Consider the following 26,871-nt stretch of genomic DNA (forward strand, 5'->3'; position numbering starts at 1 on the left):
CTGTTTCATTAACACTATTTTAAAATACTATTATGTTGTTTCTGTGTCTGATGCTAGAATAGGCAAGGCATCAGGTTTTACCATGGGTGTTTGTTTCCACAATAAAAGGTTGGGTAGCTGGAAGAATTGTTGTTTATTACACAAATAGATCTGAAAGAGCCTTTTTCAATTTAGAATGACATATTATTTCTGAAAAATAATACTCTCTAAGAAGTCACAGATATTCAGAGCTATAGATTTTTTTTCAAAAATTTTCTAAGCTGAAAATAGACTGGAAGAGTAGATGAGAGATTTTGTGTGTGCTTGCCTTATTTTTACCCTCTTCTGGGCAATCATTTGATAGACCCTTGTTGGAACTCATTGGCATTCTGATGTTCTAAAACATTTGGAAGATTTGGATTCTGGCTGGATGTCAGTATAACTGACATCCAGATCTCTTAGAAAGCTTTGGAAAGCTCACCTAATGGCCAATTTATGACTTTGCAATGTTTAGTGTAGAGGAACAATGATTTGCTTGTTTTTCAGTAAACTGTGGAATCACAGAGTGAGAGAATCAGTCATTTTTCAATGCCTTCCACCATCTGCCTTGAATGCAAGTTTGGCTTGTATCCTGATGTTAGCAAGTGAGATTTGAACTATCCCCATTAGTTTTATTTAAAAAAATATAAAAGGCTTTTGACTGTCTGATGCAGTGGGTAGTAGCAATATGCTTGGTAGTCCTGTAGTGGAGAAAAAATAGTACAAAATAGCTAAGCTTGGAAGCCAGCATGGGCTGAGATCTGAAGATGTTCTTCAGTCCTATGACAAAGAACTTCTCAAGAAAATGAGAGGTTTGGCCGGAAGCTGTTGTGCATGTAATTATACTATGATAGGACAGGGTATGTATGGTCAGGCACCCCTGTGAAAGTCTAATACCCGTGTGGACCTAAACATAGTACAAAAATGCTACGAAGTTTTGGTTAAAAGTGCTTTTATGCCTGCTTATGGTCTAATTTTCTAAATAGATAACTCAAGCCCCTTTTTATCAAAAATACCCAAAAGCCATAGTGCACATAATGTTTAAAAAAAAAAGTTCAAAAGCATTTTTCTGCTAAACTGTGCAACCAAATCTAGAGCTGGTTTTCTTTTATCTGACGTTAAGGATTTTTTATGGTTTCATGCATTACATTTATTTTGTGTCTGTGAAAAGTAAAAGCTGTCATAAATCATACTCCTTAACGTTAATACCACGATGTCTGTATTGTAGGCACTATGTAGCATTCGTAGAGATACGCGGGTGCAGATCTGTAAATGCTCCCTTTGCTGGCAAAAGCGGTATGTTACACAAGAATTGAACGGGGTTTTAGCTTTCCTGTCATTAGGACAGACCACGCATTTGTCACTGTGCTCTGATGAGCCACGTATAAATTTTTCTGTCAGGCAGAACTGGATGACAGCGTAGCGCTGGCAAAAATCCCTGCCTCCCGTGAGAGGTCCATCTCCCATGGAGAGGCTGCTGTGGGTGGTGATACTGGCTGGCCAAAACCCAAGCAAACGGAAGAAGCAGCATCATGTCACATAGCAGTTGACCCATATCTAGTGTCTAAATGTTATGTTTAACTAGAGCTTTCCATTGCTTTCATGCTGTAGGCCAGTACTATTTTGTTTGTTTATGATTTAGGAAGTATATCTAAATAGACTTACCTGTTAGTTTTGGTCGTTACTATGGTCATCGTGTGACAAGAATGAACACAGTACCAGATTTCTTGTGACCCAGGAGTGCCACAAAATGAATATTAATATTGGTGCTAGAAATATGTCCAGAATATCCAGAATGTCTAGAGAGTGATGGCAGATGTCACAAAAGACATGTCACGGACCTGCTTTCTGGAGCAGTTGCTGGAGGCCTTGCAATGTAACCTGAAGAGCCTGAAGTGTTTCTGGATCCTGTCCTGCACTAAGCTGCATGTAGTCAACTGTTTACACCATAAGAATGTTTCTCTGACATATTCTAACTGCCTGATAAATATTTATCCTCTCTTGGACTTGGCTGTTGTTTTGGTGTGGGTTTTTATATATTTTGGAATCAGCAGATTTGTGGCAGTCAGTTCAGACCACAGGAAATCCGATTGGGCAGGTTGGAGACCAGCCAGTTGAGCACCCTAATTAACAGGAACATGTAATTAAAATTTAAGCAGATGTGGCTTGGGCAGGTGGTATTTCCTGAACGCATTTAGTTTGCTTTGTGTACACGCTATATGTGATGGATACAGATAAATACTCTGTCTGCAACTGTGAAAAATACTTGTGCATATGCTGAGCAGTTGGTCTGTGCAAGTGCTGTGCACTCGCCCAGCACTGCTGAAACTGCCACATCTCAGCTCTTAATGGACTGAAACGAGTTCTGAAATCCTGAACATATGTAAACATTTTTAAAACTGCCTGGACAAAGTTTGCGGGTAGGAAAAAAGACATATGCATGGAAGTCTATAAATATAATAACCCCATATGATGAGTTTCTTGCATTCTTTTTTGATTATCTGTTACCAGCCACCGTTGGAAAGAGCATATTAGGCAAGACGACACTTTGATCTGATGTGGCTTTACAAAAAATGTTGTCTGGTGAATTCATGGTTGCTCCCAAAATTTGAAAACAACTACTCAGCTGAAAAATCAGCCCATATAAATTCCAAAATTATGTTTGTTCTCAATTTTTACCTAGAATTCCCGTAATTGCTTTATTAACAATTTAAGTGAACTGGGGGAACATAAAGAGTAAAAATTTATAATCAGAATTTGTGAGTAAGAAAATGAGATAAACATCTAACTCTACAAAACTAGAATTCAGATCTTTTTTTTAATAGGCCATGAAGTGTGGGCTGTTTTCCACCTTCATTGCACTACAGACATTAAATCTTTAAAGAAAAAAACAAACAAACAAACCAACCACACTTGAACTTCTTCATATTTGAAGGAAAATTCTGTCCCTGTAGATTTTTAAGAATAAATCTGTAGAATCCTACTGCAGTCTTAGATTTGCTTTGTTGAGGGTTGTAGCAGTTTAATACGACTGTCTGATAAGGAATTTTATTAAACAGTTAAATTAGTCCATCTTTTGATTGTTAGTGACCTATTGTAATTTTTCAGTATCATTTGAGTGGTGTTTCACAGTGTCTCGGTGTATCACTGGCAATGAGCAGCTGGCTTATTTGAAATACCTCGTTCTTTCCTTTCGCAGGCTATGTCAAAAAAAGTGCTGTTGCAGCAGATGACTTTCCATTAAGCTGCTGCAGCTCCATGTTCCCCATGGTTACCAATTTGAAAATTTAATTTCTGTATTTTGTGTGTGTTCATTTATCTTTTATAATCCTTTGTTAAAGATTGGTCTCATGAAGCTGCAGAGGCTGCAGAAAGCCTTGCTTTATTACAGATGTATTTTTGTCTTATTTCAAATTATTTTCCTAGCTTTAGAACTTTGAACCTTCAACAGTCACGGTCTGCTGTTCTTCGCTGGCTAGGGTATTCAGCTGATCAGGCAGTAAAATACGTCTTAAGACTTCTTGTTTACACAGGAAATCTAAGAATGTGTCTTCATAAACATTTTCTTGATTTTGTCATCATATCAAAGTGGGAAAACTTTACCTTGTTCAAGTGAAGTAGGGTATGCTTTCTGAGTTTGAAGTGCAATTTTGTCTGTTTTTTTTCCACTTTAGCAACCAAACATATTTGAGATGCAGCAGAATACTCATGAAACAAGTTTATGTCCTGTTCTGTGTATATTAGTTCAATATCTGATCTATATTAGAAAGTAAAGGCAAGTAACTTGTGGAAATCACTTTGAGAGCATCCGATAAAGGCACAGTATTATTCAGACTGTTATTGTTATATTTATTAACATTGGTTCTAACCTGAGACCAAATCTTTAAGCCTTTGGTGGCTCCACTTCAATAAATTGAAGTGGATTTACAGCAACTGAGATGTGCCCGTTAGCTTTGTGGTTATTCCCATTGACTGAGTCTGAACAAGTAGCTGAATAAAGTATCTTTTTAATGTGAGTAAGGGAATCAAAAATTTGGCTGACATTATTAAAGGCACTATTGTAAATGGGAAATGGCAATCGCATTGCTATTGATTCCTACTGACTACGCAGCCACTTGTGAAAGTGAGAAACATGATCATCCCCAGGGCCTGTTTCTTTCCAGTGCTTAAATCTTACTACTGTGAATCTCAGTGCCCTGGAAGTTTTAGGAAGCAAGTTAATTGACAATTTGTAGAAAAGGACCATGAAGTGCATGTGAAGTGTTGGGGTTTTTCCAGGCTGAACTGCCAAACTTTATACTTTTCTGAATTTGGTCAGGTTTAAGTAATACTATATTTGTATGTTATACTTGTTATCCAACTAGTATGTAATAGAACTGATGGATTAAATTACGTCTGACTTTAAGTCCATGCAGTCAGTAGAATTATATCAGAGAGAAGTGTAATTCAGTGATTGTAAGAAATCAGAAAAAAAAAAAAATCTTGCTGGTGATGTTCATAAGACTTATCCAAGTAGTCTAATATATGCCGATTTATTATTATATAACGTGTGTTCATAATTTGCAATTTGATTTTAACATGCTGTAAAGACATTATGGAGTAAATAGCGAGTCTGCTCATTTCTGTAACTTAATCAGATATGTTGTCACAAAAGTTTCAAAGACATGCTTATTTAATTATGAAGTAGAAAGTAACTTTACTTCTATTACTAAGGGAGCAATTTGCTTATTGTATCTTCTTCTTTTAATGCTTAATTCCTTTTATTGAAACTGAACACTCCTTGTTGCAATGTGCCATAACCTTATGGGCCTGAGATAAGTTTCTTCAATTATTTACTCTATTAATGTTTCTACCACCTGAGGGAAATGCAGATATTCTGTTAATGATTGTGTTAATCAAACAACTTTCTGTATTTCTTCACTGCCCAAGTTTATGTCATTACATTAGCAGGCACAGGAGATGAAATTGGAAACTTGTAATATACTACATATTGGATTAACTTGTCTGTTTTGTGTAGACTGCTTGAAGACTTATTTTAGATAATTTAAAAAGATTAAATCTGCAAGAGAGTTATTCCTCCTGACAGGATCTCTGAGGTCTTCAAAATAAGTCCAGTGTTCTTGTAGAGATTTTGAACTTTTTATGTGAATAACCTTGCTGTTGCCAATGCAGTCTGAGAGACAACATATTTCTTTAAACAGACAATTTTGGTATATTTTTTAAAATACTTTGGATGTTGAAATAATTATTTCACCCGTCTAATGTGATGGTGGGCATTAACATTTGAATGTACTATACCATTCTTGAGCTATTTCTAGCATATAAGAGGTGTTGTAACTTCACTTTTTGCCTTTTTAGGGATTTCACGTTATCTAGACAGTAAATGAAGTTTTTTGAAGGTCTGTTGAACCACAAGATAGTTTTGCTGGGGTGGAGAAGGGAGTCTTTGTGCTTGCTTTCTGTCATAAGCTTTCCTTGCTGAAGTTCCCCCTGGGGTTAGTGCAGACCCTGATGGAAGCGGCACTGGTTCCTTCAGCTGGGAGCAGCCCAGCCCGCAGCCTCGCAGCTGGGCGCCAAATAGTGTGGGGGTGCCTACCCAGCACTTCTCAAACATCTATCACTTGTGGTAATGGTTTTAAATAGGCTATGCATTATTCAACCATTGCTTTCAATTTGTGCGAGACAGCCAGGGTATTTTTTGAGGTTCTGTTAAAGACCCTAAAGCATCTAAATATAATTGGCCTCTTTGTGAAGAGAAGGTGTGAACAAGAGTTTCAGGCAGTGTCAGTATCTCTGTGCTTGGAAATCAATACCTCTGTGATCCTTAGTCTTGTTTCTCGGTCCCGAGAGCTTCAGAGATGAAAAAAAAAAAAAAAAAACACCAAAAAACACACCACACGCACAAAAAAGAAAATCCTCACAATGTTCAGCAAAAATTCCATAAGCTTTTTGTACTACATTTGGATAGTGCTATTTATTTGAATAATGGTGCTTTTTATTTCTGCCCTGCTTTGCCTACATAAGTGCTTGCTTACGTAAGTTGGGAAAGCCTTTAGTTGTCCCTTCAGCACGTCTGTCCTCTGATGTTATCTTTAAAATACTCTATATATCTAGTATCTTTTGGCATTTGCTGGGGAGGACGGTGGTCCTTCAGTGCCATTACCATTTTCGTCCTATGGCCCATCGGTAGCAGGTGTTGAATGGTGATGCAAACCCAGTGATACTAGCCCAGACTAACCCATCTGAACTCTCAGCTGGCTCATCTGGTGGATCCTGCCAAAATACTTTCCAGGCTTGTGTCATATGTTTGCCAAGCTGTTGGCTCAGGTAATATTTCAGTGCAGGTAGAAAATCTGAGGAAAACTTTGACAGCTAACACAATATTTGGGGAACAGTTCCATTCTGTTTAGCAGATTTGCTTTATTTGACGAGTTTAAGCCAAACATATAATTACAACTAATTTTCAGCATCATACCCCCCCCGAAGTCCCTGAAATATTACCTCAGATTGTGTTCTTCATATTCATGGCTGGTTAAATTGATGCTATATCAGAAACTTGATCAGCACCAGAGAGATTAATTTTGAAACAATTAGTGTGATAATTTTTGTAGGATTCTTTGTTTCAGTGTGATATGTTTCCTCTAAGTACTGTTTTTTCTTATTTTTATTTCCCAAAAAGCAGTTGCTTTTATCTTGTAATTGGTAAGAAAGTATTTGTAAAAAAGTGAAGGGTGATTGTTATTCTTGCATGTTTGATGATACATTATGAATAAAACTATGGACTGATGCATACTAAGGCACAGGTGTCTTGCTGGAAAATAAACTAAAACTGTGTTTACTTGTGTGTTTTATTCCAGAGATTTGCTGCAGTTCCCTAGAGAAGATGATGTAGACATTGCAATGAAAATTCTGGTTCAGTGGAGTTCCCAAGGCCTTGAAGATGTCCAGCTGGTAAATTACTCTGTTTTGCTTGACCTACCGGGCTCTTCTTCAAACACAATAACTCTGAAAAACAGCGGTGAATGCTTTTATCCTAGTGGACAACAGTGCGACAGAGAGACCAAAACGCTTCATAGCCAAGACCTCCTGTACTCGTATGCAGCTTACTCTGCCAAAGGGACTCTTGAGGTAATATGACCATTTGTCTCTGTCATTTGTGATGAAATAGAGTTAGAAAACATCAGCTTTTGTTGAACTTGGCTGGCAAAGTACACATGGTGACATGCCCAGCCTTAGAATAAACATATTTAGGCAAAATATAATGCATCCCATCTCAATTCAAACTTAAAAATTAGTCAGACCTGAATGCTTCGTATGGTTTCTTTTTTTTTTTTTTTTAAGTATCTGAGTTTATGAATTGACATCTTTTGCTTGGGTGTAAAAATCTGAAAGCTATGTCTAGAGCTATATTTTATCCTGTTGATGTATAAGTGCTACTGGTTTGAGGGATGCCTGTAGGAAGGGTAAGATGCGGTTTTCTGTGGTGAGACTGGTGGGAGTGTTGGGCTAATACCTGGAGCTCCTGAATTATGGTCGTGGATCTCACATACTTTCTTCTATGGCAACTCAGTTGACACATCTGCTGCTTTCTCTTGAAAACCCCGATTTGTAGTTTTATCCTACTGTAGCTTTTGTGAGGAAGTTTTGTCAGTGAAAAGATCCTGCCTATTGGGATTTGTTACTTGCCAAGTGAAATAAGATCTTGGATTATCTTGTTTTATCCTCTTTTACTGTCTTCACTGGCTGCCTTCCTATATTTGCTTTCCAGATATATTGGGGGTGCACAAAGGGGTCATCATTTCTGTTTACTTCCCTAGCTGGGATAGTATAAATTTCAATAAATATTTCTGAAATACAAAAATAGCCATTTCACTGCTAACTGCACTACTGTTGTCTTTCTCCTTTTTAAAATATTGTATGTTATTCCAATGATGCAGGGGTTTTTGCATCTTGGTTTCTTTATTGCTTAAAAGATATGTTTGTTTTCATGACAGAACAGTAATAGACTATACAGGAACAGATTGTGAATTGCTTTGGGTTTGGAGGATACCTTCCAAATACCTTTATACTTTGTGATTATCTTAATATTTATAGCATATCAGTTACTGAATATCTAACAGTAAAATTCGGCTGTTGTGTATTTTCCCTTCGTTTATGACAGTGTTTGCCCAGAATGTTTATTGATAACATGTAATGCAATGTGGAAATCTTGAGTCAAAATGGGGAAAGTTGCATGATGCTAACTAACCCATTTTATTCACTATTAATATAATTTTGAGTTTTGGACTGTAGGAAGTATGAGGGCTGCTAGAAAGTCAGATCGTTAAGTTTCTCATCCTGAAGTTCACAAGCTTCAGCTTCTCTTTCTTAAACGTACTGAAGCTTTTTAGTCCAAGGGATTTATTCCAGAGAGGAGAAGGAATAGAGTTCTTGTTCCCATTTGTGAGAGAGACTTCTCTCCATCTCCTGTTTTTGTGTGCCTTACAAGCCTACTTTCCGTATTGAGTCTCATGGTCATTATCTCCATACAGCCTCTGTTCTGGGGCTCTATCAACCCAACAACTTCAAATTAAAGTTTGTTGTTAAGAAGTAAAATGAAGTAGGCAAGGGTAGGTCCTAACCTGCATGATGTGTGCTTGAACTTTTCCATGGACAAGTAAAAAGTACTAATGAATGGGTTTGGCTTCTCTCATTTATCACTTAGAAACTCAATATGTAATATTATTTTCTTATTGTAACTTAATAAGAGTAACTGTAATGAGATAAAAGTACAGTTGTGGCCTTTGAGATTTTATTTAATGAAAATCAATGTGTTGCTAACACATTCATCAGAATAAAGGAAATCCAATGTTCTGGGAAAAATCATTGATTTTATAAGCAGCAACACACGTACCACTTTAAGTTCTGTTTCAGGGCAGTTTTCTCTGAGTTCTGCAGAAATGAGGACCACACATGCTGTGTTGTACCCATCACTGGTGTTGGACCTTGTCTTTGGCAAAATTTGAAGCTTGTACTTGAGCCAAAGAATGACTCTCAGTGCACAATTTTAGAGTCAGTTCTTTGAGATGCCTACCACCCTCACAGAACTTCAGACGTTTTCTTTTATTCTTCAAAAAGTCTGCCTGAAGTATCCTTAGATCTAGTGTTTTGCCTAAAAGGGAAATTTCCCTATTTGTTTAGGCTACAGATAAGTTGGTAGTGATCTAACCTTGCTGACTTTCAATCCTACACAGTAATGTCTACTATTTAAACTAATGGCAGTAGAAAAACTTTAAATGAGGAGTAGCAGGTGGTGGCTGTTGCTGGGTTCAGCCATCAGAGGGTGACTTGATTGCTTGCAGTGGAACAACAAGTCGCATATTTTGAATATCTTGTTGTGATTGCAAAATCATGAGGGTTTTCCTGTGAAAAGGTATTCTTGTAACAGCTACTCATAATCTGAATAATTTTCTTTCAAATGTGACACATCCTTAGTAGAAAATTTATATTGTGTGTCACATAATCAGGTTGAATTGCTAATACTGCTTTGATGCTGCTGCTTCATTGTATCTCATTTGTCTATTCGGTTTGCTAGAGGTTTGAGCAAATAAAACCATTAAGTTATTGCAGTCTGGCTACCAGCAGAGCTACATCTCTACTTTCATGTTGACAAGGTTATTTGTAGAATAGCAAGACTAATTTTCTTTGACCACCTGTCATGTCCATTCATCATATGGCTGCTGTATATGAGCCATCCAATTTGTGCTTTCTGGTAACAGTCTAAACAGCATTTGTGAGTAAAAATGTGAGCATTTGTGATCGGAAATCTACTTCAAAAACCTACTTAGTGCCATTGTGATGGATGGTGCACTTTAGTACTTCTCTATATTTCATCGGGCCCTGAAAAGGTGTCACTGTTTACCCATCACGGTGACAGGCAGGGCAGCCTACAGTTCTGGAGAGGGCTGTCTAGTTGGTTTTGAAATAGATATTACAGCAGTTATGTAAATAATGTATTGTAGACTAGGTCAGTCTAAGGAAAGAACGACATCTGAAATATATTTTTATTAAAACTTAAATATCAGCCACCTTTTATAGAGTTTAAACCTTTTGTCTGCGTGATGAAAACAGGAAAGCCACTCTGGCCAACAGAGTACATACATAAAGGGAAATTACATTGCATCAAACTTATGCATTAAAAGAAAATGCGTTGTCAAACAGTATCTAGCCAGTCTCTGAGTGAGTGTAGTGTGGTGAATCTGAATGTGCTGCTCCCTGGCTTGATGGTGCGCAGCGACCTGAGAGCTGCAGCTGTGTGTGCTGTCACCAGCAGAGAGGTGGAGGGGGGACCTGGGGAGCCATCAGCAAGAGCCGAGGTGTGTGTTAACCCCCAGAGATCCGGCATCCTCCTTTCAGTACCATGTTGGTAGGTAGTGTCAGTGTAGATGCATATTGTAGCCCATCTGCTAAGACACACGGAGGTGATCCCCCGAGTGCAGTGAAGTGTAAGTAAGGAAACGTCTTGTCTGGAAGCGCAGCAGAAGGCTGGGTGGCACTCGGCTCATCTGGGCGGTTGGTTTAAAGCAAGCCCACAGAGCACAGTGAACTTCAGGAAGAAACAGGTGTTCAGTTCTAGTGTCACAGTGTTCATCTGCTCTGTTCACTGTTTCTTTAGCAACTGTAAAAAGAAAATCTTAGCAGATGTAATGGTTGGCATGTTGGGACAACATTCAAGGACAGATTAATTAAGGCAAAATGATGATTGTATTTACTTTATATTCCCTGATATTTTGAAAATATGTTTGTGTGACCTGAATTTTCCCTCACCTTCCTTTCACCTTAGATTTATTCACTCTTTGCTTTATGGAAGTGTTAAGGACCTTCTGGCAATCCTAACTCTCATTTAAACAGAGATACTTAGTGTCCTCTGTTCCATGGCGTTGTCTCATGCTACACTATGCTTCTCTGCCTCTTCAGGAATATCTGACTGCTGAATGCACCAAATCCCTGTTGGTTCCTTTGCTGGTCCTCCGTCCTTTCTTTTTTTCGTCACAGACGCTCTCAGCAAGCCCAGCAAAACATCACTTTTGTTTTCTGGACCTTGTACACTGAAAGGACTGTGTTGGTTCAGGAACTGTCAGAGGATGCAAGAAAACTAGAAGTAACTGGCATGTTTTTGAAATAGGAATGCATATGCAGGCAGGGGCTTGATGGTTTCATGGGCAGAAATGAATCATGCCTGTCTCCAAGGCAGTTCTCTCAACACCTGACTATGTCTCCTTTGTACTGACTGCTTGGACTCCTCTGCTACGTCACCTCACTTCCCTGCCATCGTCCACGTTCCCTGACTGATTCTACCCGTTTCTCCATTTGAAGTGTCTGCTGATTTTAGGCATTTATACTCCCAACTTAGCCAGTGATATCTTTGATTAGTTTTGGAGAAGCTTCAGGGAACAGACAAGTGGGAATGCTGACTGCCTCTATCTACAATATGCAGAAGAGATTCTCTAAATCTGTTGATAGCGTATCAGTTTGCTCTGGTTCCTTTGTTTTGCTGACATTTCTCAGCTAAATGAGAATCCACCGCAGAGATTAATGCAACCTGAAGCAATATGAGAAGTACAAACCCATCTGTTAAGCTTACTCAGTGATCTTCCCACCATTCTTTAATCTCGGCAAGATGGAATAAGGGAAGCAGGACTGATTGCTGTGAGATCCTCTTTCACAAGGTGGGGGGGCTTGCTCACTTCTTATCAGATACCCCATTTTCTCATGGGTGTGCTGAACTGTCTCCCTCTCCCCATCCATCCCCTTCTTTCCCAGGTCCTTTCCTCTGCAGGAAGATGGGAGTTGTTGTCTTCTCTACCGCCTGTACTTCTAATCTTTCCCACTCGTTGCATGCTCCCCACTTATGTGCCCTGCAGCCCCCCTCCCCTCTCTACTCGGTCTGTACAGTACTGCAGCACTGTTACCTTGCAGTACTTGCAGCGCTCTCTGTTTCTAGCGCTGCACCAAAAGGTTACAAGTTCCTCTGGAGGGACAATGCACCAGGAAGTCCTTGACCCAACAGATTGCTTTCATCTGATTCGGTTTCATTGTGCTGGAAATGTGATTAGTGCACCCTTATTATCATTTATCTTCCCTCTAGCTAATCAGTGGTAATTTCCTTAACAATATTTCTGAATTAAGATTGTTGTCAGCGGGTTGGTTTTAGAAAATTTTAAAATCTTCCCAGGTTATTTTTACCTCCAGGCAAAATTTCCAAATGAGCCTTCTGCAGCATGCTCACTTGCCCATCTTGAATTCCAAAGGCAGAGAGTGCGTCTAATTTAGATTAAATAATCACAGCATCTCACCCTAAGTCTTTCAGTCATTTTTGATGGCACATCGGTGCAAAATATCAAGCTAGAGGGAATCTTGATACATGTGTGCATTAAATTCTTTTAGGCATGCCGATTCAGTTCATTATTATCTTTATTAACATTTTCTAAAATTTCTTCTCTGAAGAGACATGTACTAGCTAAAATGAATGCCTAGCAACTGAAATCAGTTTGCAGATGGTTAGGGCTATAGGTTGAATAACACATACACACAAATGAGAAGAATCATGCGATTTTTGTAACATTTAGATGTTTTAGAGGAGCTTTATTTATCTTCTATTTATAGAAGAGTTTCTCAGAAACCTCTTCCACAAATAATCATAATTTAGACCACTGCTCTGCATACCAAGTAGGCACAGCAAATTTTCGAGACAATCTCACTAAGAATATGGATTTTAGAATAGACTTGACCTTTAAACAGAAAACAACATTCAACATTAACTACAGCATAGCTGCCACTCCATTATAATTACATATAGAAAGCTGTGAAATGCAATGTGAAGGTTATATAATTTAAAATTGCAGTCAAGGGCTACAAAAACAATCATTGAAGAGATGTCCTGCAGAACATACTGTCAATTTTCTGGCATATATCACATAACCATTCATAAAGTTGTACAGTTCCCTAAAAAGAATAGTAGTACATCATGCCCAAAAGCCTGGTTAATATTGCTGCAAGATTTTTGCATCACTGAAGGGCTGGGTTTCGAAGATGCAAATGGCTACTGCTGCAAAACCTTTTGCTGTTTTATAATTGCGAATCAATACTGTACTAATGTATTATTAATAAAGTATTAGTTATGACATTTTAGTAATAAAGTCATTAATAATAAATGAGATTTTTTTTAATGCAAAAAGGCAAAAGGTGAGGTATCTTGATATCTACAGATCACTGAGCACTTCCATGCCACTGCACATAATCAGCTAAAGGCATTTTTCAGTAAGGCCTCCGTACAGTATTTGACAGGGAGCGACGTTATACCATAAACATTATTTATATTCCAATTGCATTGTAGAAACTAGAGAGTACAAACAATGATGACTTGGGAAATGGATTTGGTACTTTATTCAGGTTTTAGTGCAAGTAAAATTCCTATTGAAATCTATGAGAATTACATCATTTTTAACCAGACTTGAATTTTGTCTGTTAGTAGTCACTGTGAGAGAGTACAAGTGGAAGTAACTTCTGTAAATGCTTGGATCTCCAGGAAATATTTTTCTCTTGAATTATTTTATTGTATATTTTAGACCCAGCAAGTTGCAATCACCTGTGCAGTTCAGTAGATTCCTGGGTTGATACCTACCCAGTTACTCTTCTTTCAAGCCCACTTTTTGTTAACGGTGTTTGATGCAAACCTGAAATCAAAGGTACTCCAAGTCAAGTGGAAATCTTTCTGCCAAATCACAAGGCACATTTTGTTTAGGTAGTGCTATCTTACCAGCTCCCTGTAATTTCTTTTACATCTTCTTAGTAAATATGAACATACCAACAACATATCTGTGTTCTGTTTAAGTTTGGAAAGACAATATCCTCCTCAGAGGAGGAATTCCAAGTAAAAAGCTGCTTCTGCTGTGAGCTGTTTCGTTTGGGGTTTAGGGATTTTTTTCTTTTAAATTTCTCCAGTATTTTAAATGTTTAAAAAATCCTTGAGGGGATCTTGTTTACACTGAAAACAAAAGCAAAAATTTCCTCCAACAGAGACTATAAAGCAAGTATTATCAGCTTTTAAAAAATTGCCAAGATGAGAAAAATGACATAAGAAACAACTACAACTGATATGAGAACAATAACAAAGCATTTTTGTATTTATATAATGCTCAATTATTGTCCCTAAAACTACTTATATAACTTAATTGTTTTTTTTTTTTTTAAAAAAAGTAGTTTCGTGCATAAACAATAAAGAACTGATTAAAATGCTGCTCAGCTTTGTGGTAGTTATGAGTGACTGTAAAACACAATATTGATGAAACTATTGCTTGTTCTCATTTTTTTTTAATTTTATTTTTGAGGGGGAGAAGCAAGTCCTAAAACCTTTTGAGGAACATTAGCAATACTAAAGCACCTGTAGTTGGAGGCATATTATATTTTATCATGCCTTTACATCCTGTACCTGGGAGCGTGGACATCAGATTCTGACCCTGACAGTCTCAATAATCAGGTGGTCATCCATAAGAATATGGGTTAGAATTACTGTAATTAAATTATTTTTTTTAAAAAGAAAAAAATCATTTTTCTGACATACTGCACTTCATTATTTTTTAAAAATAGAGAAAAAAAATCTGAATAATGCTGGTGTTAGGAAGTGGTAATATGAAGTCCAAATATAGTCTTCTAAGGTGACCGCTTTGAAAGAGTGGAAATAAGTTCTAAAAAAAACCAGCATACATGACAGGTTTTAAATGTAATCTAATCTAGTTGAGGATAAAGCTGCCATTAATTGCATAATTTGGTGAGGACAGATTCTAGTGGCTTGTCTGACTTCTTTGTTGAAGAATTTTGGTATAAAAGACCAAAGGATGTACTTCTCTAGAGACTGCTTTGAGGAATGCTATAAGCCTGGACGCAGAGCCTTAACAGTGAAAAAGACCAAAAAGCGAAGAAGACCTATCTCTGAGAAAACCCTTTGAAGTAAACATCTTTTGAAACCCTTCAGAGCAGGATGAAAAAATGTGCAGCTGTGATACATCTGGTTGAGAAAATATGGAACAACTGAGTTCTTAAAAATGGAAAAAAGAATTTAAAAAAAACCAAAACCAAAACAAAAACCAACCCAAAACAGTTACTAACGGTGGACAAATCTAAGTTTGGTATCCAGGTGCAGTTGGCAGAAGTGCATTGGGTGTGTATGTGAACTGTCAAAATGCCAGAGCCTGTTCACTGCCTGGACTAAAATGTCCTGAGAAAAAGCTTTTGTTCAGAATTTCACTTTTAAACTGGTTGGAAATACAGCATTTCTGACTGTGCCTACCAGTTGCAATCTCAGGGGAGAAGCACCTGCTTATAAGTAATAAAAAAATCTGTTCAAACTAGACAAAGCTCATAATACATTGGTTTTCCCTTTTTCTAGAATTAGGCATTCCTATTTTTTTCTGCCTGATGTGCCATCTCGTCCACTAAATACAAATAAATCTCATGTAATGAATATTAGTTACTGTGTTTATCTCATTCATTAAGAGGCCCTTAATGTGAATTAATTGTGAGATATATCAGTTTGATTCTCATAATTATTTCTTATGTTCCTGTGCTCTGCAGTTCAAAGAGAAGGTGACTAATCAATCACCACCTTGTGACTGGCCCAGGAGTAGGTGTATGTGAGAAAGAAGATGCTTCAAGGAATTTATCTTCCTTCCACTGAATTATGTTACCATATAGAGGTAGTCTTGTCTCCTGTAAGATTCACTGTTTCACAGTGATGTCTTTGAGGGGCAGACAGAGGTGAATAAGGATAGAAGAGGTCTGGCAATGGCTTCAACTACTAGAGAGCAAAGCTGCTTAAATATGCAAGAAAGCTCCTGCTGCATTGTCATCCAGGAGAGATGTTCCTCCTACTGCAGGTCAGTGTTTGCCAGGCAGGATCCGTACTTGGGGAGTATTTTAGAGGATGAAGTAGAATGAGAAGCAGGAAATTGTGTTACTGGTGAAAGAATTACTGCATCATTCTTCTAAGCAAAATCTTTATTCCAAAAAATTTTCTCATGTCTTTGTCCATGTTGTCCTATTACCTATAAAACTTTTATATCTTAAGGCTAAAAGAAAACATTATGAACATGCAATGACACAAACTAAAATTCTAAAATGAAAAATGGTATTAGTATGGAGAGTGTTAGGTTCAGGTTGTGATGGGTAAGACTGACTTTCAGTTCACATCTTTCCCTGATGATCTTGCTGTTGTTGTAATGCCTATAGAGTTGCTCTGCCTGAAATAAACTTCCACAATTTTTCAATTTTCTTTGCAGACAATGAAGATAACTTCTTCATGATGTATAGTGCTTGTAAAGTGGTACCAAAAATGAAAAGACAAAAAAAAAAAAAATACAGAGGGAACCTCTTCAGTAGATGGTACAACTAGTGAATATTTTTAATGATGACTATTGTGCATTCTTTGTCTACTGAATTTAGTCTCTTGTATTTGTTAAAATTCAGGAAAGGGACCACTTGATGTTGGAAGATGGACCCTTAGGGAAATTTGTGGATGAATCAGAATTTATGAGAGCATATACTGAGCTCTCTGTTTCTAGTTTCTTTTTGTTGATTGTTCAACATCCTGGGCAGAAGGGATCATAACAGGTGAAGAGAAAGAATTGAGTACAGATTTCTATAGTAACCGATAGTTCTGTAATAATGTCCCTAACTGCTTTTATCGAAAACAGGGCCATAAAGTACTATTGCTGCAATAACACTGAGTACTTCTCTAGTGCTGTAAAAGAGTCTGACCCAGATTCCAGGCTGTGAGGAAGATGAGGGAAGCTCTGTTCATATCCAGCTCCAGGTGGGCTGCAGTGATGGTGAAGCTTTTGCTTTAACCAGTGAAATTGGTTATATGATGTCAGGTCAGATTAGTCCTTCCTCCAGATTCCAGAATCTCTTCAGACTTTCTGATATGTTTTAGATAATGTGAAAGTTTTTCCAGCTTTTCTTTTAACGGGATGCTGCTGTACAAGGTGAAGGGTTTACTGGGCCCTTTCCTAAACAGGAGCCGTTTGTCCTTTGCATGAAGTTTCCTCTTTTTCTCCAGGATTTTCCATCCAGCTGAGAGCATGGGAACCAAGTTCACAAATTCTCCATAGTGTTTCTGCCAACACTTAGTGGAGATGAATGCTCAAAATGTCTGTGTAAAAGTTGGGTACAATTCAGCAAAACCTTCATTGTAACTTTTGGAAAGACTTAGGATAAAAGTGAGCTGTTAATTATGCTATAGCAAGGATCCCTGACAGGGACCTATCCTGAAATCCCATTTAATCCTTACTGTTACTAATAAAAATTTTAAAAATTAGCTATTTCTGAACAAAAAGATAAATGGTGCTGCCATATAAAAACCTTTAGATGACTAAGCAATGCAGAATACAGTATCCCATTTAATGACCAAATGCCAGTTCTGACATATCAAGTGCATTTTTAAAAACAAAATTGGAAAACCTGAGACAACAAAGAACTGGGTTTTCTTCCTGGTACAATTTTGTTACGTATGATACCTGAATCACAGGCTACATGTTTCTTGCAAGATAAGTCTGCTTTCCACAATGTTAGGTGATTGAAAAATGGAAGTATATACTTGTTTAATCACATAGAGCTATGCTGTTCTCGCATACGACTGTCTTCATATTTGTCTTGGTCAATCATTTGGGCAGCTTGAATTTTTCACTCAAATATATTCCCTGTCATCTGAATGTATTCGTAATTTTAAAACATATTTTTCCCCAGTCTTTTTTCTATGGATGTAATTTAGAGACCTATACATCCGTGTAATGGCTCAAACCAACAGAATTCATATGAGATAGGAAAGATGTCATTTTCCTTTTCATAACTGCGTGTTTGCTTCTCTGGGTTTGATAAAATGATGCTTTAACGCTCAGATTTGTGTTTACAGCACTATGTGGCTGGGCATCTCTCTGATTATGTTCAAGTGCATGATGTTTGGCCAAGCAAGGGCTATAAGTACTCTTTGAAAGAGCATTTATTATACTCTGAAAAATAGAGTTCTCATTGACATTTCTGAAAGTTCAAGTGTTCTCTTGATGCAGTGGATGACCTCCTCTTGTACATATGCGTGATTATCTGCATTCTTGAGGTGGTAGCTGTCTGTTTTATTTTTATGTATCTATGTATTTGTAGTAACAACATATGTCTTACGTGTTTGTATAGCAAGTGTGCATAGAAATACAGATAGTCTATGTAGTTCAGTACACTATGCATGCACTAGTATGAGAGTTGTTTGAGAAACAGACTTCTTACCCTATGAAAATAATGCCATTTCAAAATGTGTTCTGAATCATGGCAAAAATTGGAAACCTGAAAAATTGTAAGGCTACTTGCTAGATACTTTTCCTTTGACACAGCCAGACTGTCTAAAAATGAAACAATTGAACAAAGTTGAAACAATACTCTCTAGGAAATTAAAATATCAAATTATTATAAAATGAAATATTTAAATTTTACTTAGATTCAAAAACACTTCCATGTAACATTTCACTGCAGTTGACAAACATTTTGTCTTTGATAGAGTGTGTTTGCATTCACAGGACACTGTTCTTATGACCTGTCATTTCAGACAGGGGATTACTTTCGCTCTCTGGATGTGTAGGTGCAAACTCATGTTTCACTGTTTTTGACGTTGAGCCTACAAGCAGACGAAGGGGAGTGTGCCCAGTGCCATTTGGTAGCCTATCCTGCCCAGTAGGGTTGGATCCTTCCCTACAATAGCTCTCTAGCTGGCAGGTTCTGCTGCAGCCTGCAGAACCTATTTGTATATAAAGTGCTTCTAGGCACCATCTGTAAGGTGCAAGCATCTTCTCTAAACACTCAACGGTTGTAGCTACTATAGGAGGAAATGCCTGGTTTTTATTTGATATATGATGAAAAGGCCGTTGAAGGAGGACAGTCTGCAGCCTCTGGATGGTTTGCTTTCATTCTTCATGTTTGAGAGTAGCCAATAAAAACTCCACCTCATTGCAATCTGTCCTTGAGAATTTGTTGACTTCTGACATAATGAGACTGGATTCTGACATAAAGCCATTTCACCGAATATTTTAAAGCCACGTTTAAATCACGTCATTATAATTTACTCTATAGATATGTAGCTTATGATTTATTTTTTAAGATGTCACATCACCGCTGAACAATTCTGTTTAGTTTATCCTTAGTCTGTGTGATTTGTAAATGTATATTTGTGTGAATAATTACTCCTGCATAAGCTAAACCAAGTAGGCTGGCAAATACAGATTACTGTTTCTTTTTAGGAAAGTATGATCAATGTGACTTTATGCTTTGTGGACTAATGATACTAAATATCTTTGCAGTTAATTCTTATAAAGAAGGGGATATAAATAATATTAAACACATATAAGAAAGAATCATTAGAATTTAAAATTTTGTCACTAGTGAGGTGAAAAATAATCAGCACTGCTTAATGAAAGTTTGAAATAATAAAATTTCTGATAGGGCTTTAGGTGTCAAATGATATCGTGTCCTTCAGTGTTTTATAACCAAAGCAATGTTCTTAGAGATTTTAAAATAACTAAGTATCAATTTAATATGACTGAAAATAAGAACGTTTCATTTCAGAATATTTGAAAAACTAGGTTTGCATTTAAATCTGATTAGAAAAGATGAAAAATAAAGATTTGTTGTTTGGATATTTTGCTGGATATCATGGATTAAGAAGTTATATTCAAGTATTAGTTTTGGCTTCTGCTAAAGGGAAACTTGAAGAGTGTGATTTGGGACAGAGGGCGGTGGGAAGGTATGAGTGAATTAAAATAAGGAAAAATAAAGTTGAAAATAGATATAGAGGGAGGAGTCTACAGGATGAGCATTATCAACAGGGAACTGAGCTATGTCAGCTCAGATTTATCTGGGGCCCTGTAACCATAAAACAGGGAAGAGGTCCTTTTCTGTAGGCTGTAAAAAGACTTCGATCTTAATTCAGTCGCCCTGGGAGTTGGTAGGAAAAAAAACCTGCTGTAAAAAGCAAACAAGTTAAACCTTAGTGTCTTTCTAAAAATGATACCAGAACAGCAAAAGCAACCTGTAGGAGAAGCTTCAGTAGAGCCCTGCCTGGAATGGAGCTGTGTTAGCTGGACAGATAGGACGAGGAGGGAGAGAGAGTATATAAAATATGTCTGTGACTGAATTTGGTCTGCAAGGCCAAACTTTATCAAACTGAGGTTAAGGGATGTCTTTTTTCTTCCTGTTTTGATACAAATTACAGTTTTAGCTGTCACTGTAATGTAGTGTGCAATTTTATGTAATAAAAACTAGACACAAAGAATCCTATTTGACTGTAAGCTGACACTGTGAGTCATATTGAATTACTCTGGAATTTTATTATTTGAGTAGGAATATTGAAGTAAAAAAAGAAAACTTCTAGGGTAAGGTGCTAACAACCATGAAGAAAAGATGTTGTGAGTCTGTTCGAAGAGGACTGCTTGTAGGTAAAAACCACTAGTTACTTAATGGCCACCGAGTTAGTTAATGACCACACACACACACGTATCTTGCTATGTGGAGCAATACTTGGAGTTCTGTGATTTAAATCTGCCCAGACATTGTTGGTTAGGTGCATCTCTTAGTATTGTAACGGAGCAAAATCACCTTCAGTTAATCCAGATATGTAATGATTTGCTTTTCTGGGCTCAGCGTGTTGAAATTCAAATTGCACAAATCATCTCTCTTTGGCTTGCCTCACACAGTTTTTTATAAATACATTAGGTTATTATTTTTCAAGGCATAAGATTATTTTCCTCATTCAATTTTTCTAAGAAGGCATAAAAGAAGCTCAAGGATAGGAAATCCTGTGCTACTAGAAATAGAGTCTGGATAAGTAGTGTCCAAATTTGGGCCATAAGGTAAGAGAATTTACTGTCAAATATACAGTTTAGTCATTCACAGGATATCGCAGAGGCATTTCTGTGTAATTACCCCAAATTTATTGACAAGATTTCCCAGACAGTTTGGGAATGGCCAAGTGTCATAGGACACACAAACCATTGTAAGTAATATTTGCTACCAGAAGACGACATGCTTGGATTTTGAGGCCCTATACCAAATTTTTCATAAAGAAAATAGAGTAAAACTCACCACGGGATTTCAAAGATAGTGTCATTTTGAAATTACTGTAAACAATGGAGTATAGAGTTTGCATGAAAACGGAGTTCTAAATAAAGGAAATTTTGTTTTATAGCAAAAGCAGCTCTATAACAAATTATTCTTTCTTATGGAAAAAAAACCCTAAGAACTCTCCACGTAAAAATCTCCCAAATTCTACATCAAATTGTTTCTTGATTTGTTTTTGTCTTGTGTCTGACTTGTCTTTATTTTACTAAATGCTGACTTACACCTTTGGTCATGCTTTCTCAGATCTTTTCCTCCTCTGGTAATGCTGAACCTAGTAACATAAAAGAGAAGATAAAGCTTACTGCCCTTGCACTGGGCTTCAGTGAGTCCTAACCACAAAGGAACAGACTGACTGAATCTACTCATACCAAGTGCCATTACTGTGAAAGAAATCAATAGTTAGGCACATTAGCTTCTTAGTTCGACCTTCAGCACTTCAGTTGACCTAGAGACAGTCATCAGATGCATGCCACAAAACCTACAAACACAGAAGGTCTCTCACTCTCCCTATTTTTGCCTAGAACCAAGTGAAGGACAAATTTTGAAAGATAACTTAGAATATTAACATGTCTATAGAAATACAATAAATATACAAAAGATGGGTATGGCTGTTTATTTTGTCTCAGGCTTGCTATTTTGGGCAGCAAAGAAGGCTTGGGTGGTAGCAATCGCAGGGAGACAGCTGTGGTTCCCTGATTATCAGAGGGATGCTTTTGGCTGAAATGGGAGCAGTGGCTCCTGTCAGAAAGCGTAGCAGAGTTTACAGCAACAAATGATTTAGCATACTTGGGCACAACTCTGTTATCTCCCCTTTCCTTTCTTCCTTTTGTCTAATTTTAGAGAAGAGCTAGTTTTATGTTTGCAGCTTTCTTTGCGTTTCTTGATGTCCAGCTTTGATCTACAGCCAGCTTGAGTTTACTTTAATGCTCTGCTGAACGCTGCCTTCAGCCCCAATTTCAGAGCTGTGCAAATAACATCGTGAAGTGTTTAATTAAAGCTAGCCTCGTGTCCTGATTGCAGACTGACGTCTTCTCAGATAGTATTTGCAAATATATTTTGGAGTTTTTACTTTAGACGGGATGACTAGTTGAAGGTTATTTACTTGTGATTGATCATGCATTGGATGTTTCTGTTACCTTTATTTTGTGAACAACCTGAAAATAGTAGCTGAATGTTGACAGACAAATAAAGGGCATTGACTTGAATGAAAGAGGGGACTGTAGTAGGCCCGTACAGTTGCATAACTGAGGTGTTGATACTCCTAGAATTACATATGTGCCTTTTGGAGAAATTGTCTTAATTCTGAGGTAAAAACAGTCCTAAATATATTTTATACATAGCATTTAAGATTATGTTTTCTTCAATACTTGAAGTTTCTTTAGGTCATCCATTTGTAACACTCTTGGTGGGTAGGTCAGAACTGGCAGGAATATGAACTTGACTGTGCTACTGAATATCAGTCATTCTCACAGCTGCAGCTTCTACTGTCCTGTCCTCCCAAATATGTGTGTAGAAGCTGTTTATTAATATGTGTCAACAGATTGGTGTTTGATAAAAAATATTTATAATTTGAGGTTACTGAACTGTGTCACTAACAACAAGTAACGTTAAGAAGAGATTTTTTCACCACAGCCATTCTATATGCTACTTCTGATTTTGTTTTCTGCATAAGTTTACACCTTTCAGATAAGATTTCTCTGAGATTGCTGGCTACTGACCTTAATGTATTCTCTTAAGAAATAATAGTAAAACTATTTGCTTAGGCGTGGTGCTTTTCTACCTTGAGATTTCACAGCCTTGATAGCTAGACCAGATTCATTTGAGAGCTACCTTCTTATCTGCACTGAGTCCATCTGCATTTTGGTGGTTGTGAGAAACATCTCTTCCTGGGTGTACTGGCTTTGATGGTTTGGTTTGGTTTTTTTTCTTTTCTGTGGGTTTTTCCCTTAATCTTTTTCCTGTCTTGCGTGTCCCTGGCAAATTAGCCACAGTCTTCATCTTAGGCAGTGTTTTGGATACAGATGTATAATGCTGTTATTAACTTCCTTTCCTCATTCAAGTGAACTGAATGATAACGATGTGATATGACAAACACATTTCCATTATTATTTTTGACCTATTTAACTTATCCTTTTTTAATTGCCTCAGCGTTTTCAAAGAAAGCAAAGTTTTAAAATAGTATCCAGCATCTTCAAGACCTCAGCTGCCACCTGCTTCATAGAGTTAATTGTACTTTTCCTTTCCAAGACCTGTCTTACTCTTTTGCATCCATTACTGGATGAAGTATGCTGTTTTATTTTCTTTCATTTTGGAGATAAGTAGAAGAAATTGAGAAAGGATCCTTGACTGTCTCGATTATGGCATTTTCAGAGTACTTTCCTGTTTTGGAGGGATTTTATCATAGTTTTTAAGATAGAATGCTTACAACTCGTTGAGCATCATCTTGGGACTTAGAAACTAATAATAAGTCTAACATAAAATAATTACTTTTTCTAAAAATGTTTGTTTTATTACCTACCCCTACTTCATTTCATGCATGGGGGAATACTACTGAACTCCATATTGCACACCGCAATTTGTTCCTAAATAGTCATATCTTTCAAACAGCATAGCATGAAACAATTCAAAGAGTAAGTACCTAATTCAGATGGATAAAACAACTCATTCTTCAACAGTTTCCCAGTTTTAGGGTAAGAGGATTTACCCTTGCATATCTAAACCAAGTACACAAGTGCTCTGTTTCAGCACCTGATAAAAGGATGAGTTCTCTTTTGTTTTTGAACAGAATTATCCTAACAAAGGGAAGCACTTTATCAAATATGGGTAATTGAGGGTGGGACATTTTGCGTTTTTAAAATCTGGAATGTGGAAAATGAGGATTATGTCATGTTGTAAGCATTTCTAAAAAAGAAAAAAGAAAGAATAGAAAACTTAATCATTACTCATTGTTTGAGGTGTCAAATGTTGTGAGTAAAACAAGACTTCATGTAACACAAATGGACTGTTAGTTTCTCAGTGGATTATTGAGAGGGTAGCACTCTTTGGTTTCAATAGGATTTTTTAACATTATTTTAAAGGTGTAATTTTTCAATATTTTATTTTATTTTTTACTAGGAATAAAGGACCCAATTAGTTAAGCCCCAATGTATTAAATAAAAACAAACTGACTACTCTGAGCTGGTGTTGCTGTACTGTATTTGATGAGATGTTTTTATTAAGTAGTGCAAAATATTTTGCGTTTTATTACAAATTTTACTGAAGTATTGAAGTGTAGAAGAAAGGGAGGGGTAGGAATAATTTTTAAAATTATCATTATAATTTAATGTTTACCTATTCGTATCTGGATTGTGCTACCAAAATATTATGACTTTGTTCTAAACTCTTCAGTGGGTTGTTGACGGCATTTGGGAGGGAAGGAGCCAGGTGTAGTTTTACTCAAGAGATTTTTTTATTCCATTTTTTTGTCAATTTAACTGAAGTTGGATCTGAGATTAGCTGTGCAAACCTCCAGCTGCTAGGCTATATGTGATGTTACCAGGATGTGATAACTTACTTTGGTAGACATGGGCAATATTTTTACCCATGGTTCCCAAAAAGGTAAAATTAAGGGTCAAAGATATGTGATGAGAAGAAAACTGCTTTGAAGTTACAATGAAATATAAGTGTGCAAGTACCCCTAAAGTTGGACAGTAACAAGAGGCTTAGGTCATACTTATTTTGAGGCAAGTGCAAAAGAAAGAGTTCTAATATATTGAGCTTTGACATATCCTTCATGTGGAAGATGTGTAATGAAAGCACATGTAACTCTTTGTTATATTATACCCAGCTGCTTTTTCATTATGTAATGACTTCTTACATGTACTCTCAATGTATAAATGTATTTAATAGCTTTGGCATTGGGGCTTACTTTTCACATTTGGAGCAAAGAACATGGTTTGCATAGTGTTTGGGGCAGCAGGGAGTCAAGTTCTGGTTCTCACATAATTAAAAAATGAGCTGTGCTTTTGTAGGGCCTTTTATTCAGCCTGCTCTTGTTGAGCTTATATGTTGCCTGGGAAAGACTGGTGAGCAGCTCTTGAAGATGCAGTTTGCAACATAAATTAACTAAGAACATCCAAGGGTAGTTGCTAAATGCATTAATAATTGTGCAAACGTGTAGTTTTGTTGTTTACAGAGCAGTGGATAGCACCCTGGAGGAGCATCTAGCAAAAATGATGTGAAGAGAAGCAGCACATGAATGTAGATAGGCAGGGATCTCATTTTCACAGGCATACTGTACAAGCAAATGGTTTGATACTTCATTATGTTACATCTTTGTGTATTGATTTTGCCTCAGGAAAATTCAGTGTACTTTCTCTCATACAAATGATGAAAGTTCTGATTTTCAGTTTGCTTGAGGGTAAGTGGGAAAGGCATCGGGTCCAAAGGAACTGGATTAGAGGTCTCCCCAGAAATCAACCTAGATATAACCTCTCAAGCCATAAGACTTCTGAGACTCTAATAATTACTGCACTGAAGTATCTATTGACACATCTGTAGGTACAAATTAAAATAAAGCTGAGATCTACAGATGAGGTAAAATATGTGTGAACTTCAAGGAAGTACACTGATTAATATCCTTCCTGAATTTGAGGAGAACTTTTTATAACCAGAGGCATCAGGCTAGGTAAAATATAAAATAGCTTCCGCTAGGATAAGAACTTCTTCACTTGATTTTTATCATACTTTTCAAATGTGATGATCACACAGGAAAAAAAATTATATTGGATTTCAGCCTGTAGTCACCATTTGGATTTTCTTAGGAAATAGATTTCAAGTTCTTTATGAAGTGTAAGATTTTCTGTTCCTACATTTCAGTAGTTGGTGTTAAATCTGACGTTTGCCTGTTACGGAAGTGTTTTATAACTTCAGCTGACCTTTCTAAATACTTGGTTTATATAGCACTGATGACATGTTATAGACTTAGGATCTTGTTAACTTGACAATTTAAGAAGACAGGAACCTTGGCAATTTTTTTGTATGAATTAAATGCTGACATGCAAACTGAGGCAGAATATTCAGATACAGTTGCAGAAGGGTAAATACTTTCCTAAAATACCACGTTGAGGAACCTAGTAAAATTTCACACATCCTACATATCCAGAACAGCTGTTGTTAGAATTTAAACAGTTTTTGTAGAGATGCCCAAAATCAGAACTGTTGCCTTTCGCAATGAATCCATACTTAAGTTACCAAAACTGAACTGAAAGAGAAACTTCTCCATCTTGTACCGCTCCTCTTATTTTAATTTTTAAACACTCATGTAATATTCTTGTGTCTTCTTGTATTTGTGTTTTATGTGAACGCTGTCTAGGGGTTTAGAGGTTCCAGAATGTCCTCAATGGTGTCCTAAGAGCTTCATAATATTCTAAAATAATAATATACAAGACTGATTTTCCTCATACTTGGTCTTCACCAGAATTTATTGCTGTAAATGTGTGAGAAAAATGTCCTTGGTCATTCTTAAATTATATATCTATTTAAAAAAAAAAAAAAAATCCTTAAAAACATGTATTGAAGTATTTTTCCATCACTGCCAATGCTTATAATTTAATAATAACTTAGACCTTTATTACATATTCTTGCAGTGTCCTAACTGAAAAGCTGAAGATCTTCATGTCT

General features: G+C 36.9%; 1 protein-coding gene across 1 annotated transcript in view; it reads left to right on the forward strand.

The window, feature by feature from the left end:
- The window catches only part of NAALADL2 (N-acetylated alpha-linked acidic dipeptidase like 2), a 489,848-nt gene that overhangs the window by 250,315 nt on the left and 212,662 nt on the right, over positions 1 to 26,871 (forward strand). Inside the window, exon 4 of the mRNA XM_074878173.1 lies at positions 6,876 to 7,146. Coding sequence (XP_074734274.1) covers positions 6,876 to 7,146 — 271 coding nt within the window. The remainder of the gene's footprint in view (positions 1 to 6,875; positions 7,147 to 26,871) is intronic.

The sequence above is a fragment of the Strix uralensis genome, chromosome 9 (genome assembly GCF_047716275.1).
Source record: "Strix uralensis isolate ZFMK-TIS-50842 chromosome 9, bStrUra1, whole genome shotgun sequence".
Classification (NCBI taxonomy): Eukaryota; Metazoa; Chordata; class Aves; order Strigiformes; family Strigidae; genus Strix; species Strix uralensis.